General features: G+C 41.1%; 1 protein-coding gene across 5 annotated transcripts in view; it reads right to left on the reverse strand.

The window, feature by feature from the left end:
- Positions 1-3,186: 3,186 nt before the first annotated feature.
- PRR14L (proline rich 14 like) overlaps positions 3,187-27,867 on the reverse strand; it is a 35,896-nt gene continuing 11,215 nt past the window's right edge. For all 5 annotated transcript variants that reach the window (XM_054006645.1, XM_054006643.1, XM_054006647.1 and 2 more), the window contains 6 exons: positions 16,725-22,806; positions 12,544-12,612; positions 11,832-12,000; positions 10,913-11,019; positions 7,833-7,904; positions 3,187-6,964 (listed from right to left, as the gene is read on the reverse strand). In XM_054006645.1, coding sequence (XP_053862620.1) covers positions 6,688-6,964; positions 7,833-7,904; positions 10,913-11,019; positions 11,832-12,000; positions 12,544-12,612; positions 16,725-22,806 — 6,776 coding nt within the window. In that variant the 3' untranslated portion in view covers positions 3,187-6,687. The remainder of the gene's footprint in view (positions 6,965-7,832; positions 7,905-10,912; positions 11,020-11,831; positions 12,001-12,543; positions 12,613-16,724; positions 22,807-27,867) is intronic.

Consider the following 27,867-nt stretch of genomic DNA (forward strand, 5'->3'; position numbering starts at 1 on the left):
AGCAATTAAGACCAAAACTCCTTAGTATTTCCAGTTTAAACCCCACTCCCCACCACCACAATTCAGCATCTTTATAAGGACAGAGGCCATTCTGTAGGCTACATTGGGCCTAGGAATTATTCCTCCCTTTACAGACCATGGACATAACACAGGTATTGCCTCGTTCCCCTAACATGTTTTATTTATACTACATTTCCATTTAAAACAACTTGTTATCTGAGGTAACTGCAACATTTCTTTTATATGCATAGATCTTGCTATAGTTAGCCACTACACACTACCTATATATTTACATGTAGCATAGACAAGCAATAAGTATATCCATTTCTGCTATGAATAGGGAAGGGTTTATTTCTCTTCTGTTTGTATGACCAACCAAGAACGTGTACCAAGTGAATCAATACATTTTGCACTTATCCCTTAGCAAATTAAGAATCTAGAATGAGTAAGTTTCTACCATCAGAACCAGGTTCCTATATTTTTAACAGGAGATGGGGATGGTAGGAAGGGAACAACAATGGAGTTCCCATTCTTGTCCAAAACAGCAGTACTTAACAGGGTATTTCTCATGACTGAGAATAATCTAATTTGTGTTCATCCAAACCTTAGGGAACCTTCTCACAATGTATATGGTTAAACAGTACGCTTTTTACAAGAGGAGGTGCTGGGACACAGTGCAAGATCTCTGAAAAAGAGTGTTGTCTTGTGACACATTATAGTTCACATTAACTTTAAGAACTCAGTTGCAACCTTGTGGAACCATTGTACATTACCAGGCAAGAGACTGATTCCCAGACCCATTCTCTTTAGCCCACGGTGCAGAGAACACCACCATTCAGCAGGATATTAAGAGTGGCAAAACAAATCCAAGCCAGGCCTCTTCAGACAGATGATGGGAAATTTAAGTAGGGATTGTGAGAGAAAGTTAGTTTTATCACTTGTAATTTTTGTTTCCCATAACAGAGGACATCCCCGGGTCTGGACATTACTCCTGGACAGGGATCAGTGTTCTCTGCAACATCATTTCATAAAATTCTGCAGCAAGAACTCCTAGATCAGATAACAAGATGAACATATTCTGTTGCTATGAAATATTCTTCATTTCCATCCCCTCCCATTTCCACTGGGCTTAGATTACCCTAAACTACCCAAGAGAGGAGGAGTAAGAAGTGAAGGTTAGCCTGCTGCATTATCTGGAGAACAGCACAGGATGTGAGGTCATGGGAGCCATGCCACTTAGCATAGCAAAAAACACACACACAAAACTTGAAAATAATCATTGCTGAAAATATCTCACCATTTTTTGGTCACCGAACATTTGACTATGAAGCATTAGTCAAAAATACTGATGGATATAAAATTTGTTGATGAGAATTTCAACATTTTTGCTGTATTCTCCAGATGGCTTGGTTCCACTTCCAGGCCTCTTTTCCTGTGATGTTCTCCAGGTTGTCTCATACATTCTAGGGAAGAGAGAAGCTTGTAGCCATCTTTATCAGCTTATGTGTCCCCATAGCTTTCTAGGCCCTGGCTGCTGTGCTGTTCTCAAGCAGTTTCTCTACTTCTGGCTCCTGTGTTCCCTGGCTCCATTCTGCCTGACTTGATGAACCAGTGCAGGGAGCGTGCACCGTAATCCAACTCACTTGCCCTCCTGGGGAAAGTTAACTGTAGCTGAGTCCCAACACGACAAGGAAACCAAACCAAGTGCACCTTGCTGCAGCAAAAATGATGAAGTCTGGGGCATCTTGGAAAGGTGTCAACTACTGCAGCCATTGGATTGCAGAGTACACAGGGTCCTGCTTCTGGGCTGGATCTGTTCATTTCACCATAATTAATGCAAGTTTAGGCTTCCTCATGCTCCCTTCCTTTGAGTTCACACACTATCTCCTGGACTGATGCAGCACTGAACTTTGAACCCAGGAGGGGACTTCCACAGCTGAGAATACATAAACTAGTAGAAAACATTAAGAAGACAACTGTAGAATGTAGGATTAATACAATTAAAAAGCATAACAACTTCAACTACAAGTTTTGTTTTACCAGCAACATTTTTATATGTAGTTAGGGTCTGTCCAGAATGCTGGATGGCCTTTGTTATGAGAAATACAAATCACAGAGGAAAAAAAAAAATCAGTTTTCTGCAGGAATGACTGGACACAAAACTTTAGAGCAATAAATCTCTTATATCAAAGTGATTAAATCTTAGTTTGAAGTCATCAGCCTGGTTTCTTCCACAGATTGTAGTATATGAAGAGCAGGCCTAGTTAATTGTTTCGAATCTTTCGTGGGTTATGAATTCCGTCTGACTGATCAGTGTCTCAAAGGCAGGAATTTACAATACCTTACTACACCTCTACCCCGATATAACATGACCGGATATAATGCGGTAAAGCAGTGCTCCAGGGGGATGGGCGGGTGGAAGAGCTGTGCACTCCGGCGGATCAAAGCAAGTTCGATATAACGCTGATTCACCTGTAACGCGGTAAGATTTTTTGGCTCCCGAGGACAGCGTTATATCGGGGTAGAGGTGTACTTTGCAGAGCTCAACCTTGTCACCCAACACTAAACTGCTATGTATAGTGTAGTAGGCCTGTGTTTAATTCCCCAGTTCTCTCCCCACTATCTTTGGGGTAGCAAAGCTATATAAAAGCAGTGGTATTCAGGAGGCGCAGTGCAAGACTCAGCAGCTACCCCAGCTTATCAGTGACTTCTTTGGCATGCTGGTGCTTGCAACATGGAACCTCTGGTTTGGACAGGAGAGAGAGAAAAGGAAAAATAAGAATGAATCAGACAGGGAAAGAATACAGAATTCATGCAGACCATCCTGCACTTGCCAGTGTTGTTGGGTAGTCTATAAACAGGAAAACATTAGGACCAAGAAACCATCACACTCCCTTACCTGAGCACCAAGGTGATGTTTGAAGATTCATTTGTCTGCATTGTACGCAACCTGCATGCAGTTTCTTCATCTCGTGTGTGCAAAATGTTACACAGTAGCCTAAAGAGAAGCAATATTTGCACTTCTATTCAAGGATTTCAAAACACTACAGACAATGAATTCATTCTCACAGCTCCACTAAGAGGCAGATATTATCCCCCTTTCACAGATGAGAAACCTGAACTAACTTAAGACACAAAATTAGAGTGGTATTTGAGGAATAAAAACCCGAAGTCTTTAGTAAACAATTGAAAGGTTCTCAAAACAATTTATTTCCATAAATTAAAAACACACACACAAAAGAAAAAAAAAAAATCAGTGGAATTTTAGATTCACAAACTATTGAACAGAAACTAATCTGCCGAGGCATAACAGAGGCCAATGTTACAAAAAGAGTACAAATTTCCATTGAGCTATTTATTAACATGATAATATCAGACACACATCTCATTCAGGCAGTTAGCATCCACTCTCCAGCAGAGTGACTGACATCTACCACATCACAGAACCCAACTCTGAATAGGATACGGTAAATGAGAATGGCCTGCCAAAAACCACATCCGGAAAGCATCAGAACTCAAGTGTTCACAATCCTGGGGATACAGGGTCATGAGAGCCCCCTCAATATGCATCAAGTACCTTTTGCTGCTTGGATTTGCAGCTGGATGAGAACATTAAGCTTTGATTTCAGTAAAATAAAAACCCCGTCCATCCCCAGCCAGCTACGTTCCTCAGGAAAGAGCCCAGCAATGCAAGCTGAACATCTGACAGAGTACATGGGGACAGCTCTGTAAATTTGCCTTTTAAATGCACTCACAGTAGTTCACAGAGCCATATGTACAAGGTCTTTTCCATATGGCAAAAAAAATCCTCACTTGGGTGGCTCCATTTTAGGAAAAGGCAAGTGTACACTTCCTTATGCTAGAGAAGCATGTCAATATCCCAAAGTTTGCATCCTCCACATTTCTCTCATAAAAAGACTATATGGGACAGAAGCATCTCAGATTGGAGTTTAAGACACCCAATCATTGCACTATTGTCCCTCACAGTATAAACTGCTGCCACCACCAAAAGTCAGAGCAAGGCTACTGCTCCAGGAGCACTGCAAACAGGAAAAGAAGTTGTGGAGAACCACAAAAGCATGATTAAGGTTAGACCACCTGAAAAAAAAAGGGGGGGGGGCTAATTTAGATTAGCTTATACCTTCATTACACAGCTATAAAAAAACCCTTGATCATGATAATGCTGAAGTGTTAAGAGTTTTCAAAAATCCTGGGGAATGTGGTACATTGGGGAATCACAGACCTGAACAGTTCCAGCGATTGTAAGTGAAATGGAGCTGAATATTTTCATTGTGCCTCTCTGCTGTAGCAACAAAAAGAGCTTTCTGTGACATGTTATTTCAAAGTGACAATAAACAAGGCCAAGAGGAAAGAAGCAAAGAACAAAAGGTAAAAACAAATTAAATGTTTCAAAGCACACGCTAAGCGGGCAGAACCCTGCTTGGACCTGAGTTTTCTCCCCACCCACCCACTTCACAAACCCCCCCAGAGGTTATATCCCAACTCCACCATAGAGCCAGAAGATCCCTCATTAGCATTAATTCCACATCAGTATTAATTCATTTTGTAATAGTGTGTCATGAAATCCCACATTGTGGCATAAAAATGAAAGCGAAGTCCCCTACTGCAGCTTCCGGTCAGTCAATATCTGTGCTGATGTCATGAATTGTATGGGGAGTTTAAAAAACATTTTAGAAGGCAATATCCACAGTAGTGTGATTAGTTATTTTCAGGGATCCCTTTCATAATATGAGGAGGACTAAGGTATCACTTAGTAACCTCAATGGATCAAATGGACCTGTACAGCAGTAGCCAAAATGGTATGTCAATAGGCCCAAATTTTGCCTCAACCAGCATAAAACAACCAAAGCAGTAGTTTGCATTTCTATTTCAGTTTTCCTCACTGGGTAAAGATGATCAACCCTCAAAACAAGGGGGTAAACAGTGCAAGAATCCCAGCAAATGAGCTGGGAACAAAACAAACCCAGAACATTATTCACTGAAGTCACACAGTGCAATCATCCAACATTTCCTGCCTGTTCAAAGTTCTTGAATTTAAACAGATGGCTTGTCAGTTTAAGTTCTCTATCAGGTCAACAACAATGCTGGCAGAGCAGCAAAAAAGATCGCAGGGTATCCTCAACCCATGTTTGCGCTGGGTGAGAAAGCTCATTCACTACATGTCTGACGTACACACTGATTTTGGAGGTAAATAGAAAGTTGCTGTAGGGGCACATTGGTAAAAAAAGTGCAAGTTGCAAGTGGCAGGGAAAAGAAGCAATGGAACTGTTAAACTTTGAGAATGTCACCAATGACAGCATCCCATTAAGCTTTGCCTGAATAACTCCTGTAGGCACTGAAGAACAGAAATTACCTGAATTGCAGCTTCAAGTAAGGATCCCAGAGGGGAGCACTGGTCCTCAAAAGTATGGCTGAGAGACTACCCAGTGCTACTTCAAATTACGAATGGCCTTAAGTATTAAAAACAAAAAACAAAAACACACACTTTCTATACATTAGGAGGCTTGAGTGAATCTCTTTGTACAACACTAGCCATTAAGTACAGCACTGCTGTATACTGAACCTCTAATTATATAAGCTACGTGAAGCTCTATCCCAAACTAGAATTCTAAGTTAAAATGGTAGAAAGATGAGATGGAGAAAAATCTGCTTGGCTTGTTGAGATCAAATTAGTATTCTTGTCAGAATTAAAACCACTAAAAAAAAAAAGAGTATAAACTTCACACTGAAGTTCCTGGTGCCACGTCTCTGAGCATAGTCCCACTAACTGAACATTAGTAATAGCCTTCTGCTACTCCCTACCTTCCCCCCTCCCTCCAAAGGCAAAGCATCAGCAAACCAGGTTAACAAATGCACTCTACAATTTGTTAGAACTTAGCATTTAGCGCCATTTTTCTTAATGTGTGATTAAAAAAACCAAGGTAAGTAACAGTAAAAGGCGCCTTTCATGCAGCAAATAAAGGAAAAACACATACAAAGTGCAACTTATTTAAGACCTGGTCATGTATGGCTGCTGCTGACTGAGTGCAGGAAGGGCAACTGAATCACAGAAGAAAACTTCTGGGCACAGACATGGAAGTAATTAAAAGCAAATAAACTATTTTTCTTTAATTTTTGAAGTTTGTGGTATCTCAAGAACCCACCTCCCTAAATTCATCTCTCTGAATTCATCTCACCTGCCTCTGTCAAGTTGTCTGGACAAGCCACTACAGTAAACAGCAGACTCAAATGAATATGCAAAAGTTCAGGAGTATTTCGAATCCTAGTGTCATTGAAGGTGTACTATTTCCTCCTTCACTCTCCTTATCCCACCTGCAGGAGGCGTTTAAATATTAGCCACAATTTCTAAAGAGGTTGGGGAGGAATAGCATGCCTCCTGGCTGTGCTACACTCATGCAGGGGAATTAAAGGACTCTCTCCTGCATCACTAAAATATATATATATATTTTAGTGATGCATATATATAAAATCACTAGTGTGTGTGTGTGTATATATATATACATACACACACACACACACACTAGCACCTCAAAGAGGGTGACAGCCAACGAATGATCATCAGGTATTAGAACAGAGTGGTTGGCAAGGTCTGGAGAAATAGGCAGATCCCTCCCAAGTGGATCAAAGCATTAAAGGAACTGAGCCATTTCCCACTAGATGCTTCCCTCAGCTTCCAGATGCTTGCTCCCGTTCCTCCTCCTCTGCAAAAAAGGCTTCAAGGTCCATTAGTTTCTGAATCAGGAGGGCATCTAGCTCTCTGCCCTGTAGTGCAGCCTTTTTTGCCCGGGTGAAACTACCCGCCACTTTAACTCTGCTTCGTGCCTTCCTCTTCCGGGGAATAGTGAAGTCCTGGAACTCCAGAATCCGCTTCCTCTTCTGCTGGCTGATAGAGATCAAGGATCCATTTTTCTCCTTGGGCTCCTCAAAGATGGTTTCCAGACACCTGGGAAGGGCAAAGGGTATAAGTTAGAATATCAGAGTAATATACTTCTTCGTTCACAGAAGTGAAAGGAACCATCCTGCAGTGTCAGGGAAATGGACTATATGACTCAGGCCTTTAACATCTCTAACTTCTAGGATTCTACAATTCAATGATCCTTCCGGGGCCTCTCACATGCAAACTTATCTGGAGCTCATGCTTCTAACCAATGACCACTTCTCTTTAGAAATAGTTTCACATCACCCAACTGTTAGTATATTTCCTGGATAGTTTCTTGTTGGTGCATAGATAGGCAGGTGGAATCTCCCTCTGCCCGTTTTAGTCCAAAAGCGCAGACCAAGGAACAGAGGCATCTTTATCCTAAGGAACAGAGGCATTTAGACCTAGACAACGGATTTAAAAAAAAAAAAAAAGGGGGGGGGGGATGTAAAATTGTCTGTAAAGAGTATTCTTGGTATTTTGCACTGAGGGGTCTGTGCAGGTCTACAGTCCATGTCAGTATCGATTTGGAATATCTTGTTTGCTTTTGAATTTTGGAAATAATGGGTACTGTACATTGGCTGCACAATTAAATGAATGCAAATAAAAGGTAAATACAAAAAAGTGACATTTAAACCTTCAACATCTATAAGTTCTCAATTTCTGCCACTGTAAACTTCCTGTCCTCAATCACTCATAAATATTAAGGACAGATTTTCAACCTGCTTTCTGAATTACCTTTCTCCAGCAGTTCAAATCAGAGCCATCATTTCAACTCTGTTTTGAAGGGTGCTTATTTTTCTCTTTTTATTTCCCAAAGACCTGTAGTTTCAGCTCTCCAACCAGTTCAATTACATATGCCTCACCCCACCTGTTGGTGAATGTAACCAACCTGGTCGCTGGAGGGGACTTGTAGTTCTTGTTTGTGTAAATTTCTTCTAAACTAAATTCTTTCTTCTTCAGCCTGGAAAAACAAGTAGTGAATGAAGCCATGAAGCCAGGAGAATTTCAGAATCATCTTCCCCTACACAGGCAACCTGACATGGGGAAAATGTGGTTTTCCTCCCCCTCCTCAAACTCCATTATTTAATTTGTAATGAGTTTTAGAAAGAGATCTGATAAGCTAGTTTTGATAAACCTTTCAAATGGTGGTGCTTCAGGAAGTTGTGGGTTGTGACCTGGCATTTCTGCAAGGATGAATGCTCCTCCCAGCATGAAGTGACATTTCTAAACAATGATACTCAAAGGCAAAATAGGAAAATACCCTCACTGGTCACTGCCTTCTGGGTTATGAATAGGGGTCTACCAAATTCGTGGCTGTGTAAATCATGTCCATGAAATCTGGTCTCCGGCTGCCCAGCTCTGAAGACAGAGCAGAGAGCGGCAGCTGCTGCCCAAGCACCCAGCTCTGAAGGCAGCACCACAGCCAGCAGCATTGGAGAAGTAAGGGTGGCAATACTGCAACCCCCTAAAGATTTGCAATCCTCTTTTGGGTTGGGGCCTCCAGTTTGAGAAACTCTGCAGAGAAATCACACATTTTTTGTGGGTTGGTCATGGCATAATACACATCCATGAAATTTGCTATCTATGCCATGACCAACCCACAAAAAATGTGTGATTTCTCCACAATTTAAGTAGATCCCTAGTTATGAAAAATGGAGAGGAGGAAAAAACATTTCAATGGCACAAAAGATTAATGGATTTCATCTCATAGACTTTAAGGTCAGAAGGGACCATTATGATCATCTAGTCTGATCTCCCGCATGATGCAGGCCACAAAGCTGTCCCAACCCCTTTCCCTTGACTCTGCTGTTGAAGTCCCCAAATCCTGTGGTTTAGAGACTTCAAGTAGCAGAGAATCCTCCAGCTAGTGACCCCTGCCCCATGCTGCGGAGGAAGGTGAAAAACCTCCAGGGCCTCTGCCAATCTACCCTGGAGGAATATTCCTTCCCGACCCCAAATATGGCGATCAGTAGAACCCCGAGCATGTAGGCAAGATTCTCCAGCCAGACCCTCATTGGCCATTGATACTAATTACCAGCGATGGCACGCTGTTCATTTGACTAAAATCACGTTATCCCATTAAACCATTCCCTCCATAAACGTATCTAGCTTAATCTTAAAGCCAGACAGGTCCTTCGCCCCCACAGTTTCCCTCGGAAGGCTGTTCCAATATTTCACCCCTCTGACGGTCAGAAACCTTCATCTAATTTCAAGCCTAAACTTCCCCACAGCCAGTTTACATCCATTCGTTCTCGTGTCCACATTAGTACTGAGCTGAAATAATTCCTCTCCCTCTCTGGTATTTATTCCTCTGATATATTTAAAGAGAGCAATCATATCCCCCCTCAGCCTTCTTTTGGTCAGGCTAAACAACCCGAGCTCCTTGAGTCTCCTTTCATACGACAGGTTTTCCATTCCTCTGATCATCCTAGTGGCCCTTCTCTGTACCCGTTCCAGTTTTAGTTCATCTTTTTTAAACATGGGAGACCAGAACTGCACACGGTACTCCAAATGAGGTCTCACCAGTGCCTTGTACAACGGAAGCAGCACCTCCTTATCCCTACTAGATATACCTCGCCTAATGCATCCCAAGACCGCATTGGCTTTTTTCACTGCCACGTCACATTGTCGACTCAGTCATCCTGCGGTCTACCAGGACTCCGAGGTCTTTCTCCTCCTCCGTTACTTCTAACTGATGCATCCCCAGCTTGTAACTAAAATTGTTGTTAGTCATCCCTAAATGCATCACCTTACACTTTTCACTATTAAATTTCATCCTATTTCTGTTACTCCAATTTTCAAGGTCATTCAAGTCTCCCTGCAGAATATCCCAATCCTCCTCCGAATTGGCAATACCTCCCAACTTTGTGTCATCCGCAAACTTTATCAGCCCACTCCTACAATTCGTTCCGAGGTCAGTAATAAATAGATTAAATAAGTAGATTAAATAAAATCGGTCCCAAAACCGAACCTTGAGGAACTCCACTGGTGACCTCCCTCCAACCTCTTGAGACTTGGTTTAAAATTTGACTATAGACAATGGTAATTCTTTTGATGCAATTTCAAATGTAATCTCTGAAGAAACATGTTATCCTCAACCATCCACCAACTTGCCACTTCTGCTCTTCAACAGTGGCCCTGGACTAGAACAGGTCAGACTCAAGTACATTGGAAAAGTTGTGTATGTCGTTGACATAGAGACTGCCCAAATTAATATTCAGCTTTGGTTTTCCTACATCCTGTTGGACAGTCAGGTAAATTGAGATTTTTTTTTTTTTTTTTTTTTTTTTTTTTTGGTCTGCACTCAGAATTTGGGTTGGTAGGGGATACTAGAAGGTCATCAGTTTTCTCTCCCTGAATTGTAGCAGGACTGATTTATTTCTAACATACCTGTGTCTACTTGAGTTATTCAAAGCTAGACTGTAAGGGGAATTCCATCTCCTACCTTGGCAATTCATTCCATTGCTGCTTCTAAAGTTTTTCATATTTTTCCTAAATATTACTTGGAGTAGTTCAAATCCATTACTCCTAGTTCTTTCTTTTCTGATTGATGAAAATTGATCTTTGTCCTCTGTAACATCCTATTTGTTTGGAGACAGCCATGTACCTCCTCATTCTTCTATCCAGACAACATACCCAGCTCTCAACCTTGGCTTATGGAGAAACTGAGTACCAAGACCATCTAACTAGGAAAAGACTAACTGGGCAAGTAGAACAAGGAGTCTGGTGGCACCTTAAAGACTAACAGATTTATTTGTTAAATAAATCTGTTAGTCTTTAAGGTGCCACCAGACTCCTTGTTGTTTTTGTAGATACAGACTAACACGGCTACCCCCTGATACTGGGCAAGTAGAGAGAATGGACAGAAGAGGAAAGATATTTATTGGAATGGTGATGCTACAGTGCTGGACACATGCCTTAGAAGTAGCAGATCCCAGTATCACCATCCATTTAAGAGAGACATCTCACCTTTTTGGTCTGGGGAGTCCCATGGGGGTGAGGTTAGGATCTGGCTTGGGAACAGTTTTCCGGATCCGGATCTGAGAAACTCTCTTTGGCCTCTTCTCTGGCTCAGCCTTTTGGACAAAGAGAAAGAAATATAAAATAAAGGAGCAATTGCTTACCTATCAGCAGTGTTCTCTTCCACTTGGGGTCTCCATTTTAAGTGTGTGTAAGTAAAACATTGTTTGTATGAAGCTAAGGCAGGCTACATATCAGGGAAATTTTGTAGTATAACACTTTTTTGGCAACAAAATTTACATGCTCCAGGCAATACAAATGTATATCTATTTTTACTACAATGTATGAAACATCAAGCCATTCAGCAAGGAGAGTGACAGAGTGATGTAGCTTCACCACTGAGTTTCTTTATATCAAAACTGGATGTTTTTCTTGAATAAATGCTCCATTTCCACCACAGGTTATTGGGCTTGATGCAGGAATCACGAGGACAAATTCTATGACTTAGGACATCAGACTAGATGGTTACAGAGGTCCCATTTGGCTTTAAAAAAAAATCAAATCAATGAATCTTGCTAGTGTTTGTCAGTGGCTTTCTGGGAAAGGTAAGGAGGAAAGCAGTCTTCCAGAATTCCCTTCTCCTCATAGGCCCTCTCTATCCCTTTATGTTTTGCTTACCTCTTTCTGCTTCAGCAACAGCTACTCTCCATTAACGCAGGAGTAGCACAGACCAGAGAAATGCAAGGAGCTATAGTGATCCAGGTCTTGTGTGCCTGGGGAATGAGGTCCAAGCTCAGACCTAAACCCTAATCCTTGTCTAGTTGCAGTGCAACACTAGATTTCTAGGTTAACAAAGCCACCATTTTACTGTATGCACAAACACTGGCTGTCTGCCTACTTCCACTAATGAAGAGAAGAAGCCACTCACTTTTTTCAGTTTGGTGGCGCTCTGGGATGTGGGACACAGTGGGAGAGAAGCATCGAGTTCATCAAAGGGATGGACCTGTAATTCAGGTACTGAAAGCCTGAGTGGAGAGATTGCCGATTCCGGAAACATGCAAGACTTTGGTAGCAAATCACAGAGTGAACGTTCCAGCCTATAAATTTGAGGAGGGGAAAAAGACACACACAAAAAAAGAGAGAGAGGGGGATGAAGAAGAAAGGATATTTAGATTAATGCTGGATTTTTATTGTGACGGCATTCTAGAATCTAGGACATATTATAAATTAGAACCTTGACTGGATTGCTGTAACTGTTTTCTTTGTTCACTAGATGTATTTAAAAGGAGATTGGTCTCCCACATAAGCACCAAAGATACAGGAGAGTAAATACCAGTGTTTGAAGTCCAGCTCTTGAACAAGATAAAGTATCTGGGGTGAAAAAATGGACCACAATAATGTCATGCATCTTCATGACAAGCAGCACAGAAGGGCTTAAAGATTATCTACATTTGCTACATCCAGTCATCTGTTGTGTGTATATATGAAAAACACACCCATTCAGAATCGGTGTTACACTTAGGTTTTGGCAGACAAACCCTTAAAGGGATCTACCAAAACCTGAAAAGCCACACTGCCAGGATGTGGAGAAACTCACATTCCCACCATATGTAACAAATATTACAGGGTAAGACTCTTACCTTATCTCAGCACTCGTGGTCCTTGCAGCTTCTGTTCCCTGGACAGTCATGTGTGGTAACATGGCATAACTAGTTCAAAAAGAACAAAAAACAAACAAAAAGACAGCTAAATTAGGACTACACCATAAAAGGGGAGGAAAGACTTCATCAGTATAATCTAGACTCCAAGGAAGCAAAGAAATGTCAGACATGTCAAATGACCCTCTCTCTACCACACCCCATCCCCCAAAAAACCCGACATGACAGCAACCTACATTTGTCATTAGTGTCTAAGATTCATTGACAAATTATCCAGGAGGGAAATACTTCTATTTTCACTTCTTAACCAAAAAGTATGATGAAGAAACTCAGAAAATTTCAGAAGGGGGGAAAGCTTGTTTTAGTACGAAAGCTGGAGGTGTTTTCAAGAGAGCCTGGGTTCTCCGTTCCAAGCTGGTTTTGTTTGTTTGTTTGTTTGTTTGAAAGGTAAATTTAAAGTAAGAAAAAAATAAGCCCTGACAGACTTGCCTGCCAAACAAAAGGAGCATGGTAGCCAAACAAGTATGCTCAAGGACTTCCACAAGATTAACTCCACATCCCCTCTAACTCCTGTTGGAATGCTCTTAATTGATGGGAATATCCAAGTCTTTTCTATAAAGACTACTGGCTACACAGATCTATAGGAAGAAGACCTACACAGCAGTTTTGGATCTTCTAACACTAAGCTTCTATTTTTTGTATGTGCACTATTAGCATCACACACACAAGAAAAATTAAATAACTCAGTAATCTAGAACTGCCTTGACTTCATTTGTTAAGATTAAGGTCATGTCTACACTACAAAATTAAGTCAATCTAACCTAAATTGGCATACAGCCGCCGCAGTAATTACATCACTTCTGCATGTTTACACTTTGCTCCTTGTGTCGGTGGTGTGTGTCCTCACCAGGGGTGACTGTATTAATTGTACTGTTAGTGTGGGGCACTGTGGGACAGCTCCTGAAAGCCAAAGTAAGCAACGCAGTGTCAGTGTAGACACACACAGACACTGCGTTAACCTAAGTGCATTAACTGTGACTCTACACTGCTAGTGGAGGTGGAGTTATTAAGTCAGCAAGCAGAGCAGTTACGTTGGCAGGAGCAAAATTTAGTTGTAGACACTTCCATAGTTAGGTTGACATGACTTCCATCAAATTAATTCTGTACTGTACACCAGACCCAAGTCCCTTATCTGTTCTCTCCATTTGCCTATAGCTAAATACATTCAACCCTACTAAACTTAGAAAGCTTTAAACTTTGTTTTCCATGTATCCCAATCTGTCTGTTAAGGAGCGTATATACTTTTGCTGTAGATTGCAGACAGCATGGCAGCAGTAGGCATGAACGACACTTACATAGATACCCAATGAATTTATTTACCACATTTATCATTAAGTGCCACATGTACAGTGCTTCCTCTCCACCAGTATTCTAGTCACTACTAGTCTGTCAGTGCTAGAATTTGAACTGGTATGTGCATGGAAGTCTCACCTGTTGGTAACAAAATATTCTGCTTTATGCAGTAAAAATGCGGGTAAGAATGATGAAAACATTCGACTCCTCTAAAAAGTTTAGTCTCAGAAAGGCAGTAATGTGGAAAAAGGTTTTGCTTAAAATAAAAATTCCGATCACTATCTGGTAGCAACAGCTTTACAGGAAGGAAAAACTATTCCAGTGTTCACTGCCTTCTCAGTTATGAAAAAGCCAAAGCTAAGTGAAAGAATCCAACTGGAAGGGAACTTTCTCATCACAAGAAAAGGTCCATGTGAAGCTGAGGACTGCTATGATTGATAGTGTCAAACTCTGCTGACACTCGTACATGTCAAATCCTTTCCTGATATTCACCCATCCTCATCAGAATAGCTTAATAAATTTTTTATCCTATTAAATGTGGGCAAGGAGATGGTTACTTGACCTTGGCATATATTGCAGCAAATATATTTCTCCATAAAGCAGCAGCAATTCCTTTATGAAAGATTGTTTGAGTACAAGAATCAGTCCCCCTCGCCCTTCTGCCTAATTTAGAGATTACACCCCTTTTTTTAAAAAAAATGAACAGCTTACTAGTTTACCCAAATATTTATAACGTTTTGCATTTTTAAATTTTTTAAATTATATTTCAGTTTCTGTTTTAAAACATTTCAGCTGGCTTTTCTTCCCACATTGTCTTATGACCAAATCCTTCAAAATGTCACTTTTGTTGTCTATTTTAAAAGCAGAATTTGCTCAGTGCTCTACTTGAGAGTTCATTGAGTATCACCCTTTCCAGCTATTATAGCATGCTCCAATAACTTCTCTTTAAAGAAGCTGTGAGTGGAACAGAAGAGTCAACCACAATTTCTTCTCACTTTAAGAGTGTAACATTTCTTGAACTGAATTTTAGGGACAGCATACTGCATTTCAGTCTCTTGTTATCTGACCAGAGAAGTACTTAGATTTGATTTGGCTTCTCTCCATTAGTAATAAAGAACATTTCACAGTGATTTTTTAAAATTGGCCTTTAGATGCAGGGATTAAATCTTCACTTATGTTAACTGACTGAAAGACAGTCTGACTAGGGTGGGAAAAAGAGTGGGAAGAAAGACTGATGCCCATAAAACTAGCTTATCAAGTGGTGCATTCAGCATTAGCTTTCCATGCCAAGTGCTACATCTCTCAACTCAAGAGACTAAAAACTCACCCGATACACAGATGTAAATTTTTCAAAAGGGTTTACATTTTTCTTACGATTAGTGGTGATGATTAAGAATTACCAACTCTGTTCAGTTCTCAAACTGTAGCTGGACCTGGTCACTCCAACACAGTTAAGAATCGATATTATAGAAAGCTGTACATGAAATATTGCTTCACAAAGTCTGGCAGAGAGATCACAGCTCCACAGGATGATTGATTATAAAGTTGGTTCCATAGGACACTATTTAGCTCCATTCTTTTATTCCCTAGGAGTTTTATTTAAAAAGTTCCAAAGCTTATGCTTTACACTTGAACTAGTATAGAAGGTTTTGTCAAGACCTTGGTAGACCAAGAGAATTTACATCAGTAGATTGAATACTTGATTAGCTCTGGCCAGCAAGGGCCGCTTTAAACCTCAGGGGTCTCAGATCACAGATAGTGAAATGTATGTAGTTAGTTATCTGGTAAAATTTTTGCCTACACCAAAGAGGGACACAGAGAAGCCAGGTTCAACGTTTCTTTAGAGATCACAGTGGTAGGCAAGAGAATTCATCAGCTTATCTATTTTAATTTATAGGCTTTTCTATAGTTCTCATAATTGTAGTATTTGAGTACCTCTCAAACAGCCCACCCCTGTGAAGTTAGGCAGCAGAATTATCCTATATTATAGATGGGACAACTAAGGCACAGAAAGGTCAAGCAGGAAGCTTGCAGCATCTGCCGAGCCAGTGGACCCATCTCTCTTCATTCCCCAGGTAATGCCTTAACAAGTCCACCCTTCGTCTCCTGCAATTAGCAGCAAAAAAACAAACAAACAGTCTTTATTCCTCTCTCACTCCTATTTAGTTTGATAAAAAGGCCAAAATTCATCAGGGATCTCACTGGAGCTGCACTTATTTATGCTAACAGTGCATCTTGCAGAACGGTGAACAGGAATAGTTATACAGAACAAGTTACAATTAAAATCAATGTAGAACAGTTCATTAGAATGCAATTAAAAGTTTAACTGAGTGCACCACAATTATTCCTCTCTGTTCAGATTTGGAATTTGCACAGCCACATAAGTCCATCTTGTCACGGCTCGAGCTAGACTGGTAGCTCAGGTGTCTGAAAAACTTTCCTACCTCAAAAATCCAGGGGCTCTGCAGTCATTTAGAACAGAGTTAGTGAAGTAGCTCATCTTTCTGCAATATATATTCTGGTGCATGGTGTATATGTATTGCAGGGAGGGAGAAGAAGAGTTAGCGGTTCTGCCAGAAGAGGAGATTATTAAAGAAACCAATGAAAATGTACTCAAATTCAGATAACAGAGACGGTTCAGTATGGAAGTGTCTTCTATTGAGCCATTTCCTGAGTGGAGTGTGCAAGGTTAAACAGGAAGTACCGGAAACTGACCCTCTACTCCAACCTCTAATACCCTTCTCCCTCCCCAAAAGCTGCAACTATGTACACTATGTATTTATTCTCAGAAAGAAGTTGATGGATTTTACCTGTTCTCGATGCCCAGACTTGGCTGCCACTTGCAGTGATTGGGATGGAGAGGAGTGAATTCGGAGGGACAGGCGGAAGGACCATGCTGGCTCCATATGGAAAGTACCCTGCCCAGTGAGTAGGGCAATGAAGAGAAGAGGTCATCTGATACGGAAGTTGGAGACCTTAACCCTTTCAAGCCCTGTGTGAATTGTGACATAAACAGTCTCTGGACAGTAGGAATTCGACTGGTTACATTTCTTCTTCTTGTCCAGATCCTGTAACATCCAGGGGAAGAAAGAGCTAACACTGTGTGAAGGCCAAGCAGGGAGCACCCTGTTCTTCTTTTAGCTATGGGACTTCTCCTAATGTCATGACTAGGGATTACGGCCTCTGGGGTTGTTAGAGAGAGAGCAGAAGATTGCAGCTCCTTACGGAGATTAGCGTCTTCCCTGAAAGCTGATGCACCTGAGCAGCTTTGGGACAGGAGGAAAGAAAAGGTCCATTTTGAAGGCTGTGACGGATGTAATGGTGCCTCTCCTAAAGCTGGTATATCAGGTACACACTGTTGGGATGTAATCCCCCTGAGGTTTATCAAAGAATCAGAGTCCAATTTGATGTGAAAAGAAACTGGGGAAATGGGGGTATTGAAGACTGATGATGGAATGTTACTACTCCAGTCTAAAATGTGTATTTTGGCGGAGTCTACAGGATAAAGTGCCAACGGCTGAAAGTTGAACATCTTGGTGCACAAGCCATCAGCCTGGTGAGAGTTTAACTTCATGTTAATGCATGAAAAAACTTCCAGTAGCTTTTTAGATCTAAGTTGGCTGAACCTTTCAACCACTGGATGGTCAGAGGAACATTGCAGAGTCTTTAACCTGTGGATGCTTTTGGGTGGGGCTAGTAGTTTACTGGCCATAGTAGACAGCCTGCTTAACAGTGTTGGTTCTTTGGTACATTTACTAAGTTTCAAGCTGTTCAACAAACTGCACCTATTGGCTCTCTGCTTTGACATGTGGTCCAGTCTCATGGCTATGTCTGCTTCCATTACTGATGGTTTACATGCAAAATATACAGAGCTGAGGAGTTTGTGTTCTTGCGTAGGAACAGTTCCAGGGGAATTCCCTATAAAAGCTGAGCTTTTAACTTTACTTTTTCTTACAGTTTTGAGCTCATCTGGTGTGGGAACCTTCCTTCGTGGCTGCTTCTTTAGTGAAAAAAGTCCTCTTAGTTTGTGTGTACTTCCAAAGGCACCATGGATTTCATCATTCCCAGCAAAGCTTTTAACTTGTGGTTGAGAGAGAGAAACAGGAATGAAAGGGGTATTATCTGCTGACAATTCAATGTGGGTCCCTAAATGAAAGCTCAGGCTTTCCACTTCGGAGTCCATAGTCTTCATATGCTCTGAATTATCATCACCATCCTTGGAAATCTTTGGCCTTTTGGCTTCTTGTAAAGTGCTATATACTTGTTTATTGTCACTATCATTTATACTGCTCATGACAGCAAAGAGCTGCTCTCTAGGACCTTCAGTCTTCATGACTCTTGAAGATGTCACCAGTTCATTTGAAGAACTATCTAAAGGCTCACTATCAAACACCACGCTCTCCTGCAATGGGATTTTTGCTTTCCGTGTGTCTTTTGACTCCTTTATTTGCTGTGCCAGCCCCTCATGGAGTAGGATGTTTTGAGCTGGAGGTACTTCAGTCTCCTCACACATCTTTCGCTTAAGAGTTTGACATTCACCTACTTTGACCAATCTCTCCGCATCAGACACCTCATTTTCTGCACTGATTGAGTCATGTGGCGTCTTTATTTGGTCTCTTATAACCTCCTTCCTGTTGTCTTTGCTCTGTGAACTTAATTCATAAGGCAGACGCACTTCACTGCAATCAAGACATTTTAAAGGTGTTTCTGTGTCGTTTGACGGCTTATTACATATTGTGTTATAATGGATTTCTGACGTTTCTTTGTTAACTAAGTCTTTAGATTGCAAATAATTGTCTACGATTTCTGAAAGCAACTTGACATCTCCTAATTCTGAGTGATCTTTAACGCAAGTTTTTCCTTTATCTGAAATGTTATTCAAACTACATTCGGGGATCTGTTCAGTAGAGTAGGCTTGTGAAGGCTTTTCATAAGGCTCAGCCTTCAGAGGCACACAGCTTCTAACTTTGTCACCAGAAAATGTCAAGTCTTCTAGCAAAACTCCTAAATAATTTTTATGGTCAAAAATGGAATGCATTGGCATCTTTATTTTTTCTGCAGTTACTGCACTTTGCCTCTGGTCTTTTACAGATGGTCTTTTAAACTTCTGTACACAATCAATACTGTCTGATGAAATTACATCCATCTCTTTTACAATTGGCTCACTATCCCCTGCACTTACAGACCTCTCCTTGCTGTGAGCATGAGAAGCCCTACACACTTCTAATTTAACTGCATCGTTTGGGGAGCTAATTGCTTTTTCTCTCTCTTCAGATGTGCTGTAGTTGCCATCAGCTCTTCTCTCAAATGACTCTATCAGCTCAAGAGGTTCTATAGCAGAATAGTCATTACAAAGAGCATTTGCTGAAGATGACTCCTGGTCAACTATCTGTGCATTCTCTGATGATGCAGGCAGCTCATCTTTTTGAGGCAGGCAGATTTCCGAGTTCTGAGCCAAAGGTGTTTTTGAAGTTATACCTTTCAAACTGGAAAGCTCTTGGTTTGCACAGAACTCTTCAGACTGCACTGGATTCACTCTCTCTGGACCATCAGCAACTGTAAAAGTCACAAGTTCTGGCTGAGGACAAGCTTTCTTGCTTTCTATGATTCTATGATTTACTGAAGAATCCAACAGTAAGCATGTTTCATTTGTGATCTCTGGAACGAGAGTCATATCTTCTGGTGCACCTGAAAGACTCTTGCAGGCTGACTGTGAGACAGAAAAGGATTCAACAATGGTCTTAATTTTACCTTCCGGGCCCATAACCAAGCTGCCCATGTTCAATAATGCAGAAAGTTTGGTATTTTCTGCCAATATTGTATGTTCTTTTTGATCTTCCTTTGCACTACTGATAGAGTCTGTGTATTCTGAATGGTCCGCATTTACCAGACTTTTGGTAGAACTATAACCCACCATACTTCCTTTGAAAGTTCCATGATCTTCCCTTGTACTGCTACCTACATTATCATATTCTTTTAATTCTACTTTCTCCCCTTCTGATAGATCACTGATGGAATCTGTGTATTCTGAACACTCTGTATCTACCATACTATTGGAAGAGTTATCCACCATTACGTTTTTGAAAGTTCCTTGAAAACTCTTCTCTCTTAGAGACTCATGAACCAATGGAGTTGTGTCTTCATCTTTCTTTAGAGTTAATGGTTCATTTTCCTTGAAGCGGAGAGATCTTTTAGGTTCATCCACTGAACTTGTCATAGTTTGTACACCAGTGTTCGATATTTGCTTATTTGAGATGTTTAAGTCATACTGTTGGAACTCTAGAACTTCATCGGCTACTCGGGTTTCATTTTGCTTGTATGAAACTGGCCCATTAAGCTCACTTTGACATGAGAGATATTGATTTTCCACCTGACAAATGGTCTCATTTGGTTGCTTTGAATGTTTAAAACCCGACAATTCTAAGTCAAAGGATTCGTCCAAATGTTTTTCATGACTTGGGATGCCGGAGTCTGTATCACTCTTTGAAGTAGTGCCTTTGGAAAGATTGTATTCACAAGGTATCACAGTCTTCTTGTACATCTTTAGTTCTCCCTCTCCCAGGACTACTGTTGTGTTGCCAAGTTCAAGATGGATACCAAATATGTTTTTTTTCAAATCTCTGTTGACTGACTGTTCACTAGTCTCATTTTGGTGACTGCTTTTATGAGCCTTTACACTATCCACAGTTTCTATTCTATCAATTTCATCTTTCTGTAATTCATAAGAGTTAATTTGTCCTTGTCCCTTATCTGTATCAGAAGTTCTCTCTCTGGTGCCAGAATCTAGCCTTTCCTCTGTTATTTCACTATGGCCATCATAGAGTTTCGAGCTTTCTACTTCGACATTTGTATTTGAAATCTCCACTTCTGATAATCTAGTAGTGGACTTATCTGGAGTGCAAGCTGAATGCAATAGCTTTTCTGCTGTGGAAGTACGACTTGCCATATACTGAAACATACTGCTGCAATTCCAACTATCTTCACAAGGAACAGATTCACATGCTACATGAGTGTTCTCCTCGGGAGGGTTGACTGCCTTTTTATCATTATGTATAAGGCAGTCTCCTGTTTCCAAGCCACTGACTTCTTCAGTCTTCAATTTAGCCTGTGCTTTAAAGGAATCCTTGTTCAGTGTAGCATTATCCAAGCTGGCACTATCTGATAAGATGAAGCAGGTCTTGACAGCTGAACAGTGGTCTTTTATACACTGGTCATTATGAGTACATATGTCACTTTCTTCATTTTCTATATCCATGACCATCTTCTCTGTATCCCCCAGTGCAGAGTGCATGCTCTTCTGGGAACCTTTACTTGCTACATTAGAAGTACTGAAACTCCTGTGATTTAGTAAAGACAATTCTTCCTTTTTATGAAGCAGAAGGCCCGCATGCTGTGCCTCCACTTTTGCAGAAGAAATGATGGATTCTTTTTTAGACAGCCTGTCCAGGTACACATCTCTGTTTGAAACTGCATCAGCATTACAAGAAGAAAGTTCACTTATAACCCCGAGAGACACTCTTGATTTTTCTGCATCATGACTAAGAGCTTCACCTAGTGTGTAAGCAAAGTTAGCGTCTTTGCATGTAGGCAGGTTGACATTAACACTATTTGCTTCTGGAGCTTTACCAAAACTGTTGTTCAGATCTTCTACCACTGAACTGCTGTTGGTTTCCTTTTCAAACAGTTGTGCCTCAAGGGAAACTTCACCTACCTTGGAGCCATAGTCCAGAAAATCATGAACAGGGGAAGGAGAATTTGCATATTTATTGTAGATATTTTTAGAGCACGTATGCACGTCTCCAGTCTGAATACTGACAAGGTTTTTTGTGTCCACCACCAGAGTTCTATTTTCTTTTGTATGTTGTTTTACTACATCATTAATACATATTTGCCACTGGTCCCCATCCTTTTTCAAGTTATTAATTTCTGAAGGGATTCTTAAATCTCCTTTTGGAAACTCCTCAGTTGATGAAACAACAGAACTAGGAACTGGCGAATTAGAGCTCTCTGAATGAACATTTTCTTGAATATCATACCCACTATCCATGCCACAACTGTTCTTCATAACAGTTTCTCTCTGGATTTCAGCAACTTTCCCATAACCATAGTTGTATGAATGATCAGTGCAACTATCCATTTCCAATTGTTCAGCCTCATCACTGGACATTTCTTCACTCTGCACTGGAGAGAGCTGTTCTTCCATCCAGTTCTCTAGAAACTCAGTTCTTTGACTATCACCATCACAGCTTGGGCTTTCTATCTCTTCAGCAAGATACTCCTCCTGTTTTTCACAGATCTCAGTAGTGTTGTCTTCCAGTGGCATATTTCCAGATTCCAGACTACACAAACTTCTTAATGAACCACATAATGCTTCAGAGCTTTCTTTTGAGAGAAGCATAACAACTTCAACACTACTTTTAGGTACAGGAACAGCACTGTTATGAGGGCAGTTTTCTTCATCTTGCTGGTAAGTCTGGTAACTGGCAGGTGCTGCATTAGTTTCATTAACATGGCTTGATCTAGACAACTCTACTTCTCCAGTCTCTGAATCAAAAATAGCACAACCCATTGCGGTCAATGACATTGTAGTACAGGCTGTTAATCCTTTATATTCTCGCTTTTCTTGTGGATGTTCTTTTGTTGATCCAGTCTCCACAACTGTTAAAGGCGCTAAAGGAACTAAGGTGTTGGTTTCTGAAACCTCACCACTGGCCGTGATAGTGTCTATATCTGGGCATTCATTGTTCTCAGATGGAAGACCTTTACTCACTCTGTCATTCCTGTATCCTGCTTTACTAAATATCCTAGTCCCATCAGCCTTCATACCTTGTACTTCTTCAGTGGGCTTTGGCAGAATTTCAGGTGTCACCTGTACATTTGTTTGGTTTTCTTCTGCACAAGGAAAAATAAATAAATAAATAAAAAATCAGTACTGCACACTAAATTAAAAAAACCTTCCATTTGACTTTCTTCTCTACTTAATATACAATTACGAACAGCACACTTTTGCTAATTGATAATTAATCACTTTGACAAACCCCACCACCAGTTTACTTTAAAACAAGTCAAAATTCTATTTTAATCCTAACTAACCTATTTGCATGGATATTAAACATAACTGGTATGAATCCAATATTATCAATTTCCAGATCACTGTAATTCAAGAGTTCAGAGCCAGAGGTCATATGAGTTCTATCAAACTAGTGCTTATTTTCAGTAGCATTTTTCTATGATGAATAGCAAATTACAATATGTACAGATTTAGAAGAGTGGGAAGTAGACAAGATGTGTATTTAAATTATCTGGTGGGACAGAGTAAGCGGTTTCAAAACTGAATGAATTTATACTCTCTTAATTGTATTACAGGAGAGAAGATTAAAAAGTCTCCTCTTACTATAACTTTTGTACTGCCAACTACTGTTCTCATGCAGACAAGGAACTAGAGGAAGATATGCATGCACAGTTGAAATGAAATTTTACAATGGAGCAACTGTTTCAAGAGCATTTTGTATTTTTATTCCCTTTCTCTCTTCCAATCTATCCAAATGTTACCAAGGTTAAAAGTAAGAAGCTTGAGTTGGAAGAGACCCATTAGATTGTCCAAGTCCATTTCAATACCGAAACAGTCTGATTACCTCTTCTTTTTCTTAAATCTCTTCACTAATGCCTCTTCTTTCTCTACAACAAAAGGAGTGCCTCAGCTTCACCTTCAAATATTTTAATAAATCTGTTTCCATGTGTATCTTCTTTTCTAACCACTTCCTTTAGTGCGTTCGCCCACACTTGGGTAAAAAGGATTTTCCTTTTAGTAGCCTCTACTTCTGTGCCAACTAGCTTCCTTCAATTCATTTCATTTGTAAATTTTCCCTAGTTTGATATTTCTGGATTGGGAATCCATGCCCCTTTTATATAGGTGTTCATCACGTTATCACTAAGATCACCAAAGATGTCTATGTGTATGGCTCCATGAACACACTTAGCATTCTATTTATTCTCTATCACTGCCTAATCCCTAAAGTGCCACCACATGCAGAACTCTTCCACCAAAGGAAGCATCCAATTAAGCTTGCAGGTCTATCTTATACAACTGGTAAACATATTGATAGAGGTTCAAGTGTGCCTTACAAATTCCATCAGACTGCACTGAGATGAACTGTATATTTTGAGTGCCCTTCTGACATCTACAGAGTATTGAACACAAGTGCTGTATTCCATACACATGTAGATGGTTACTTAGCCAAGATGTCCTGGGGAACCTTCTGGTGTCAGGATAGAGTGAAGTCTATTTTCTGTTGAATGCAGTGCACTATTAGTGCTGCAATGTGGGATTTTAAAGTCGATATTTTAGATGTATTGTCAAGCCCTGACTTAGGGACTTCAGAACATATCTTTGGCCTTGACTTGTACAGTACTGCATGATTGCACCTCCATTGGTCCTTGAACCCATGACCAGGCTCTAGAATACAGACTGTTGGGCAACTTCATGTGATGTATGTAAGGTGGTGTAGAAGGCCAGCCTTCCCTTTTCAATTACTTCCTTTCAAGTGTCATGCAGCTAAACTTCACTTTTCTGGTTCATGTTCAGAACTGGACTCCCAACTCCTGCAGGGAAAGAAGATGGGCAGATAGACCAATAGACTGATCATGTCAGAAGACCAAGGCTCTTTGGACACTAAGGAACAATCAGAATCACCTTGGCTTTGTATCATTTTGCAGAGTATGAATACAGGTGGCAAGACATACAGAAAGGATTTCAGCCATCTCTTGGACAGGATGTCAATTGCTGTACCCTTGTGGTTCCTTCTCCTGGAGGTGCCTTGTTGCTCAATCTTGACATGACTGGATCCAGCGAGAGTGCACCCAAAAACCTGACTTGCAATTAAAAAATAATCTTGAGATGGAGGCTCCACTTGCTTGAGTATATTAACTGTCTGCAGAGCCAGCTTACCAGGACAGTAGATTTTCATTTTATGAGTGCCTGTCATGGATCCTTCCTCCTTTTGTACTGATTTCCTTTGTGTGTGTGCACCCCAGCTGTTCAGGTGGCATCTACAGTTATCAAAATGCTGCTCTGGCTCAGTAATCCTGTGACCAGCTAGATACATATTGTTCTTTAGCCATTAGCACAGAGACTTAGCCATCTTTCCTGGAACGTAGGTGCAACAGGTTGATAAATTGGTAAAATATGCCAGAGCAATTAGAGAAGAAAACTGACAATTTCACATGTAGAGTCTTGCCCAACAGCATGACACTTAGAAACAACAGTCCTTGGCTTTTTTGTAGTTAGGGACCTCTTTGGCTGTGTGTTTAGCATCCAAGCTCTTTCCTCGTTTAGCATCCAAGCTCTTTCCTCTGCAGAGAGCTCTTTGTGGCTCTTGCTATCAATTCACACTCTACAGTGAAAGATCAACTTTTCCGGCATCTACTGATTCTTGTACTGACTTATGCCAATACTGTTCTTATCTAAATATTGAGCTGCATACAGGCTATCCATTTCCACTTATTCTCTGTGAGGGCACGCTTACATATAAGCAAATCATCCAGCAAGGAGTAGACATAGATCTCACCTTGTTTGAGAAAGTTTACTGACGTTACAAAGTTCTTTCATAAAACTTATGTATATTGCGAGGTGAGAGTGTATTAGAAATGACAGCTACTGTAAGGAAAGCATCCTCTTATAAGACAGTGTTATAAAGATGTATAATCATATCATGTCTCAGCTTGATTGACAACAGCATATCACCTTAGAACAGTGGTTCCCAAACTTGTTCCGCTGCTTGTGCGGGGAAAGCCCCTGACGGACCAGGCCAGGCTGGTTTGTTTACCTGCCGCGTCCACAGGTTCATCGGACACACTGGCCGCCGCTTCCAGCAGCACCCATTGGCCTGGAGCAGCGAACCGCGGCTACTGGGAGCCATGATCGGCCAAACCTGCAGACGCGGCAGGGAAACAAACCAGCGTGGCCAGCTAGGGGCTTTCCCTGCACAAGCGGTGGAACAAGTTTGGGAACCACTGCCTTAGAAGATAACCAAAAGAGTGAACCTAAGCATTTCCCTCTTGAATCCCAGCTCTCTCACACATCAGGAACTTTGGCCTACATTTTCAAAAGTGACAAGTGATTTTGTGTAGCCAACTTCAGACAGCTTAAGGCACCTGGTTTTTCAGAAAGTAAATGCTCAATATTACTTAAAATCTGGTCTTCTTTAAGATAAATTGGGACACCCAAATGTTGAGGCAATATAAAAGTTACAAGCCTCTTTGGAAAAAGTTAGGCATTTAGGTCTGATACTGCCCTGCATCCTCCTGAGCCTTTGAGAACCAGGAAGGGAGTAAGGACCTAGGCCCATCTCCACTCTCCAAACTTCCTCTGGTTCCCAAATCTAGACTGAAGGGTTGCTGCCTCCATTTTTTTTTTTTTTTTTTTTTTTAAACAGAGAAGAGGTAATTCAATAAAGGAAGATCATAAATCTGCATGTGGGAGTCAATAACTATCACATAGCCTTGATGTGCTAGGTTGAGTACCCATTTGTCCAATCTAGTTGGGATTCTATCTTTGCTAACTTTGTGCAACCTGCTTACTAGGTAGGGCTCTAGTCCAGTGGTTCTCAAAGCCGATCCGCCGCTTGTTCAGGGAAAGCCCCTGGCGAGCTGGGCCATTTTGTTTACCTGCCGCACCCGCAGGTTCGGCTGATCGCGATTCCCACTGGCTGCGGTTCACCGCTCCAGGCCAATGGGGGTTGCGGGAAGTGGCGCGGTCCGAGGAATGTGCTGGCCGCCCTTCCTGCAGCCCCCATTAGCCTGGAGTGGTGAACCGCGGCCAGTGGGAGCCACGATTGGCCGAGCCTGCAGGTGTGGCAGGTAAACAAACCGGCCCAGCCCACCAGGGGCTTTCCCTGAACAAGCGGCAGACCAGCTTTGAGAACCACTGCTCTAGTCTACTGTAAATCTATCTGGAGACCAAGCAGTCAGCAGGACAATACCAAGAGCTTTCTTTGGAAGTCACCCTTACATCATCCCTGTCAGGTTTTATTCCACTTTGCTTTAGCACTTTGGTTTACTCCCGTATTTCCCAAACAGCAGGCATGAAATGCTTGGCTTGTGCTTCCTCTTATGCATCCTAGCGCTGGCCAAGGTCTTTCTGGACAACTCCTTGATAAACCATATCCACTCACCCTTAAAACAATCTTCCTCCTCAATACCTGAAGGACACTAATAGTTGGTTTGCCTGTATGTCAACCTTCAGTCACCTTATCCACATGACTGTAGGACATCATTTTAGATCCCACTGCTCTGTGAAAAAATATTAGGGTGTCTAATTAAGCAATTGCCAGGAAAGAAAAATTCCCCAATGGTGCTCCCTGGCTATCTGATTTCCTTACTTTTAAGGAAATTAGCTCAGACAGGGAAACTGTCCAAGCCAGTAATACCCTGGCAAAAGATGTAGAAGTTGCCATAATTTCTTCTCAGGGAAGAATCTCTTCCTAGGTGCATTAGATCCTTAGACTGCATCTACTTTGGCCTTAATCATATTCACGGAATGATGATGGGGAGGAAGAGGGATTGATTTCTAGAAGATATGTTCTAATTCAAACAAACATTAATTCAGGGAAGTCCTATGGCCTGTGTTATACAGGAGGTCAGACTACATGATCACAATGGTCTCTTTTCTGGCCTTCCAGTTTATGAATCTGCGTTGCTTGGGCACCACTTGCTTGCCTCCTTTTGGGTAGAACATGTTCAATTTTGCTTCTGTCCTTTTAAGATATTACATTCTTAGCCCTTATGGCTGATGATAACCTTCTAAATGAACTGAACATAAGCCAATGCAATGCTGTCCTCTTTGTAGAGCAACCTGAAACAGCTCTGCAAAGTACTGAAGGGACACCACTATCTTGAAATTTAGTCATTTAAAAAAAATTTTAGAATAGTTTCACATACTATGGCTACTCCTGA

Source organism: Malaclemys terrapin, chromosome 16, assembly GCF_027887155.1.
Source record: "Malaclemys terrapin pileata isolate rMalTer1 chromosome 16, rMalTer1.hap1, whole genome shotgun sequence".
Classification (NCBI taxonomy): domain Eukaryota; kingdom Metazoa; phylum Chordata; order Testudines; family Emydidae; genus Malaclemys; species Malaclemys terrapin.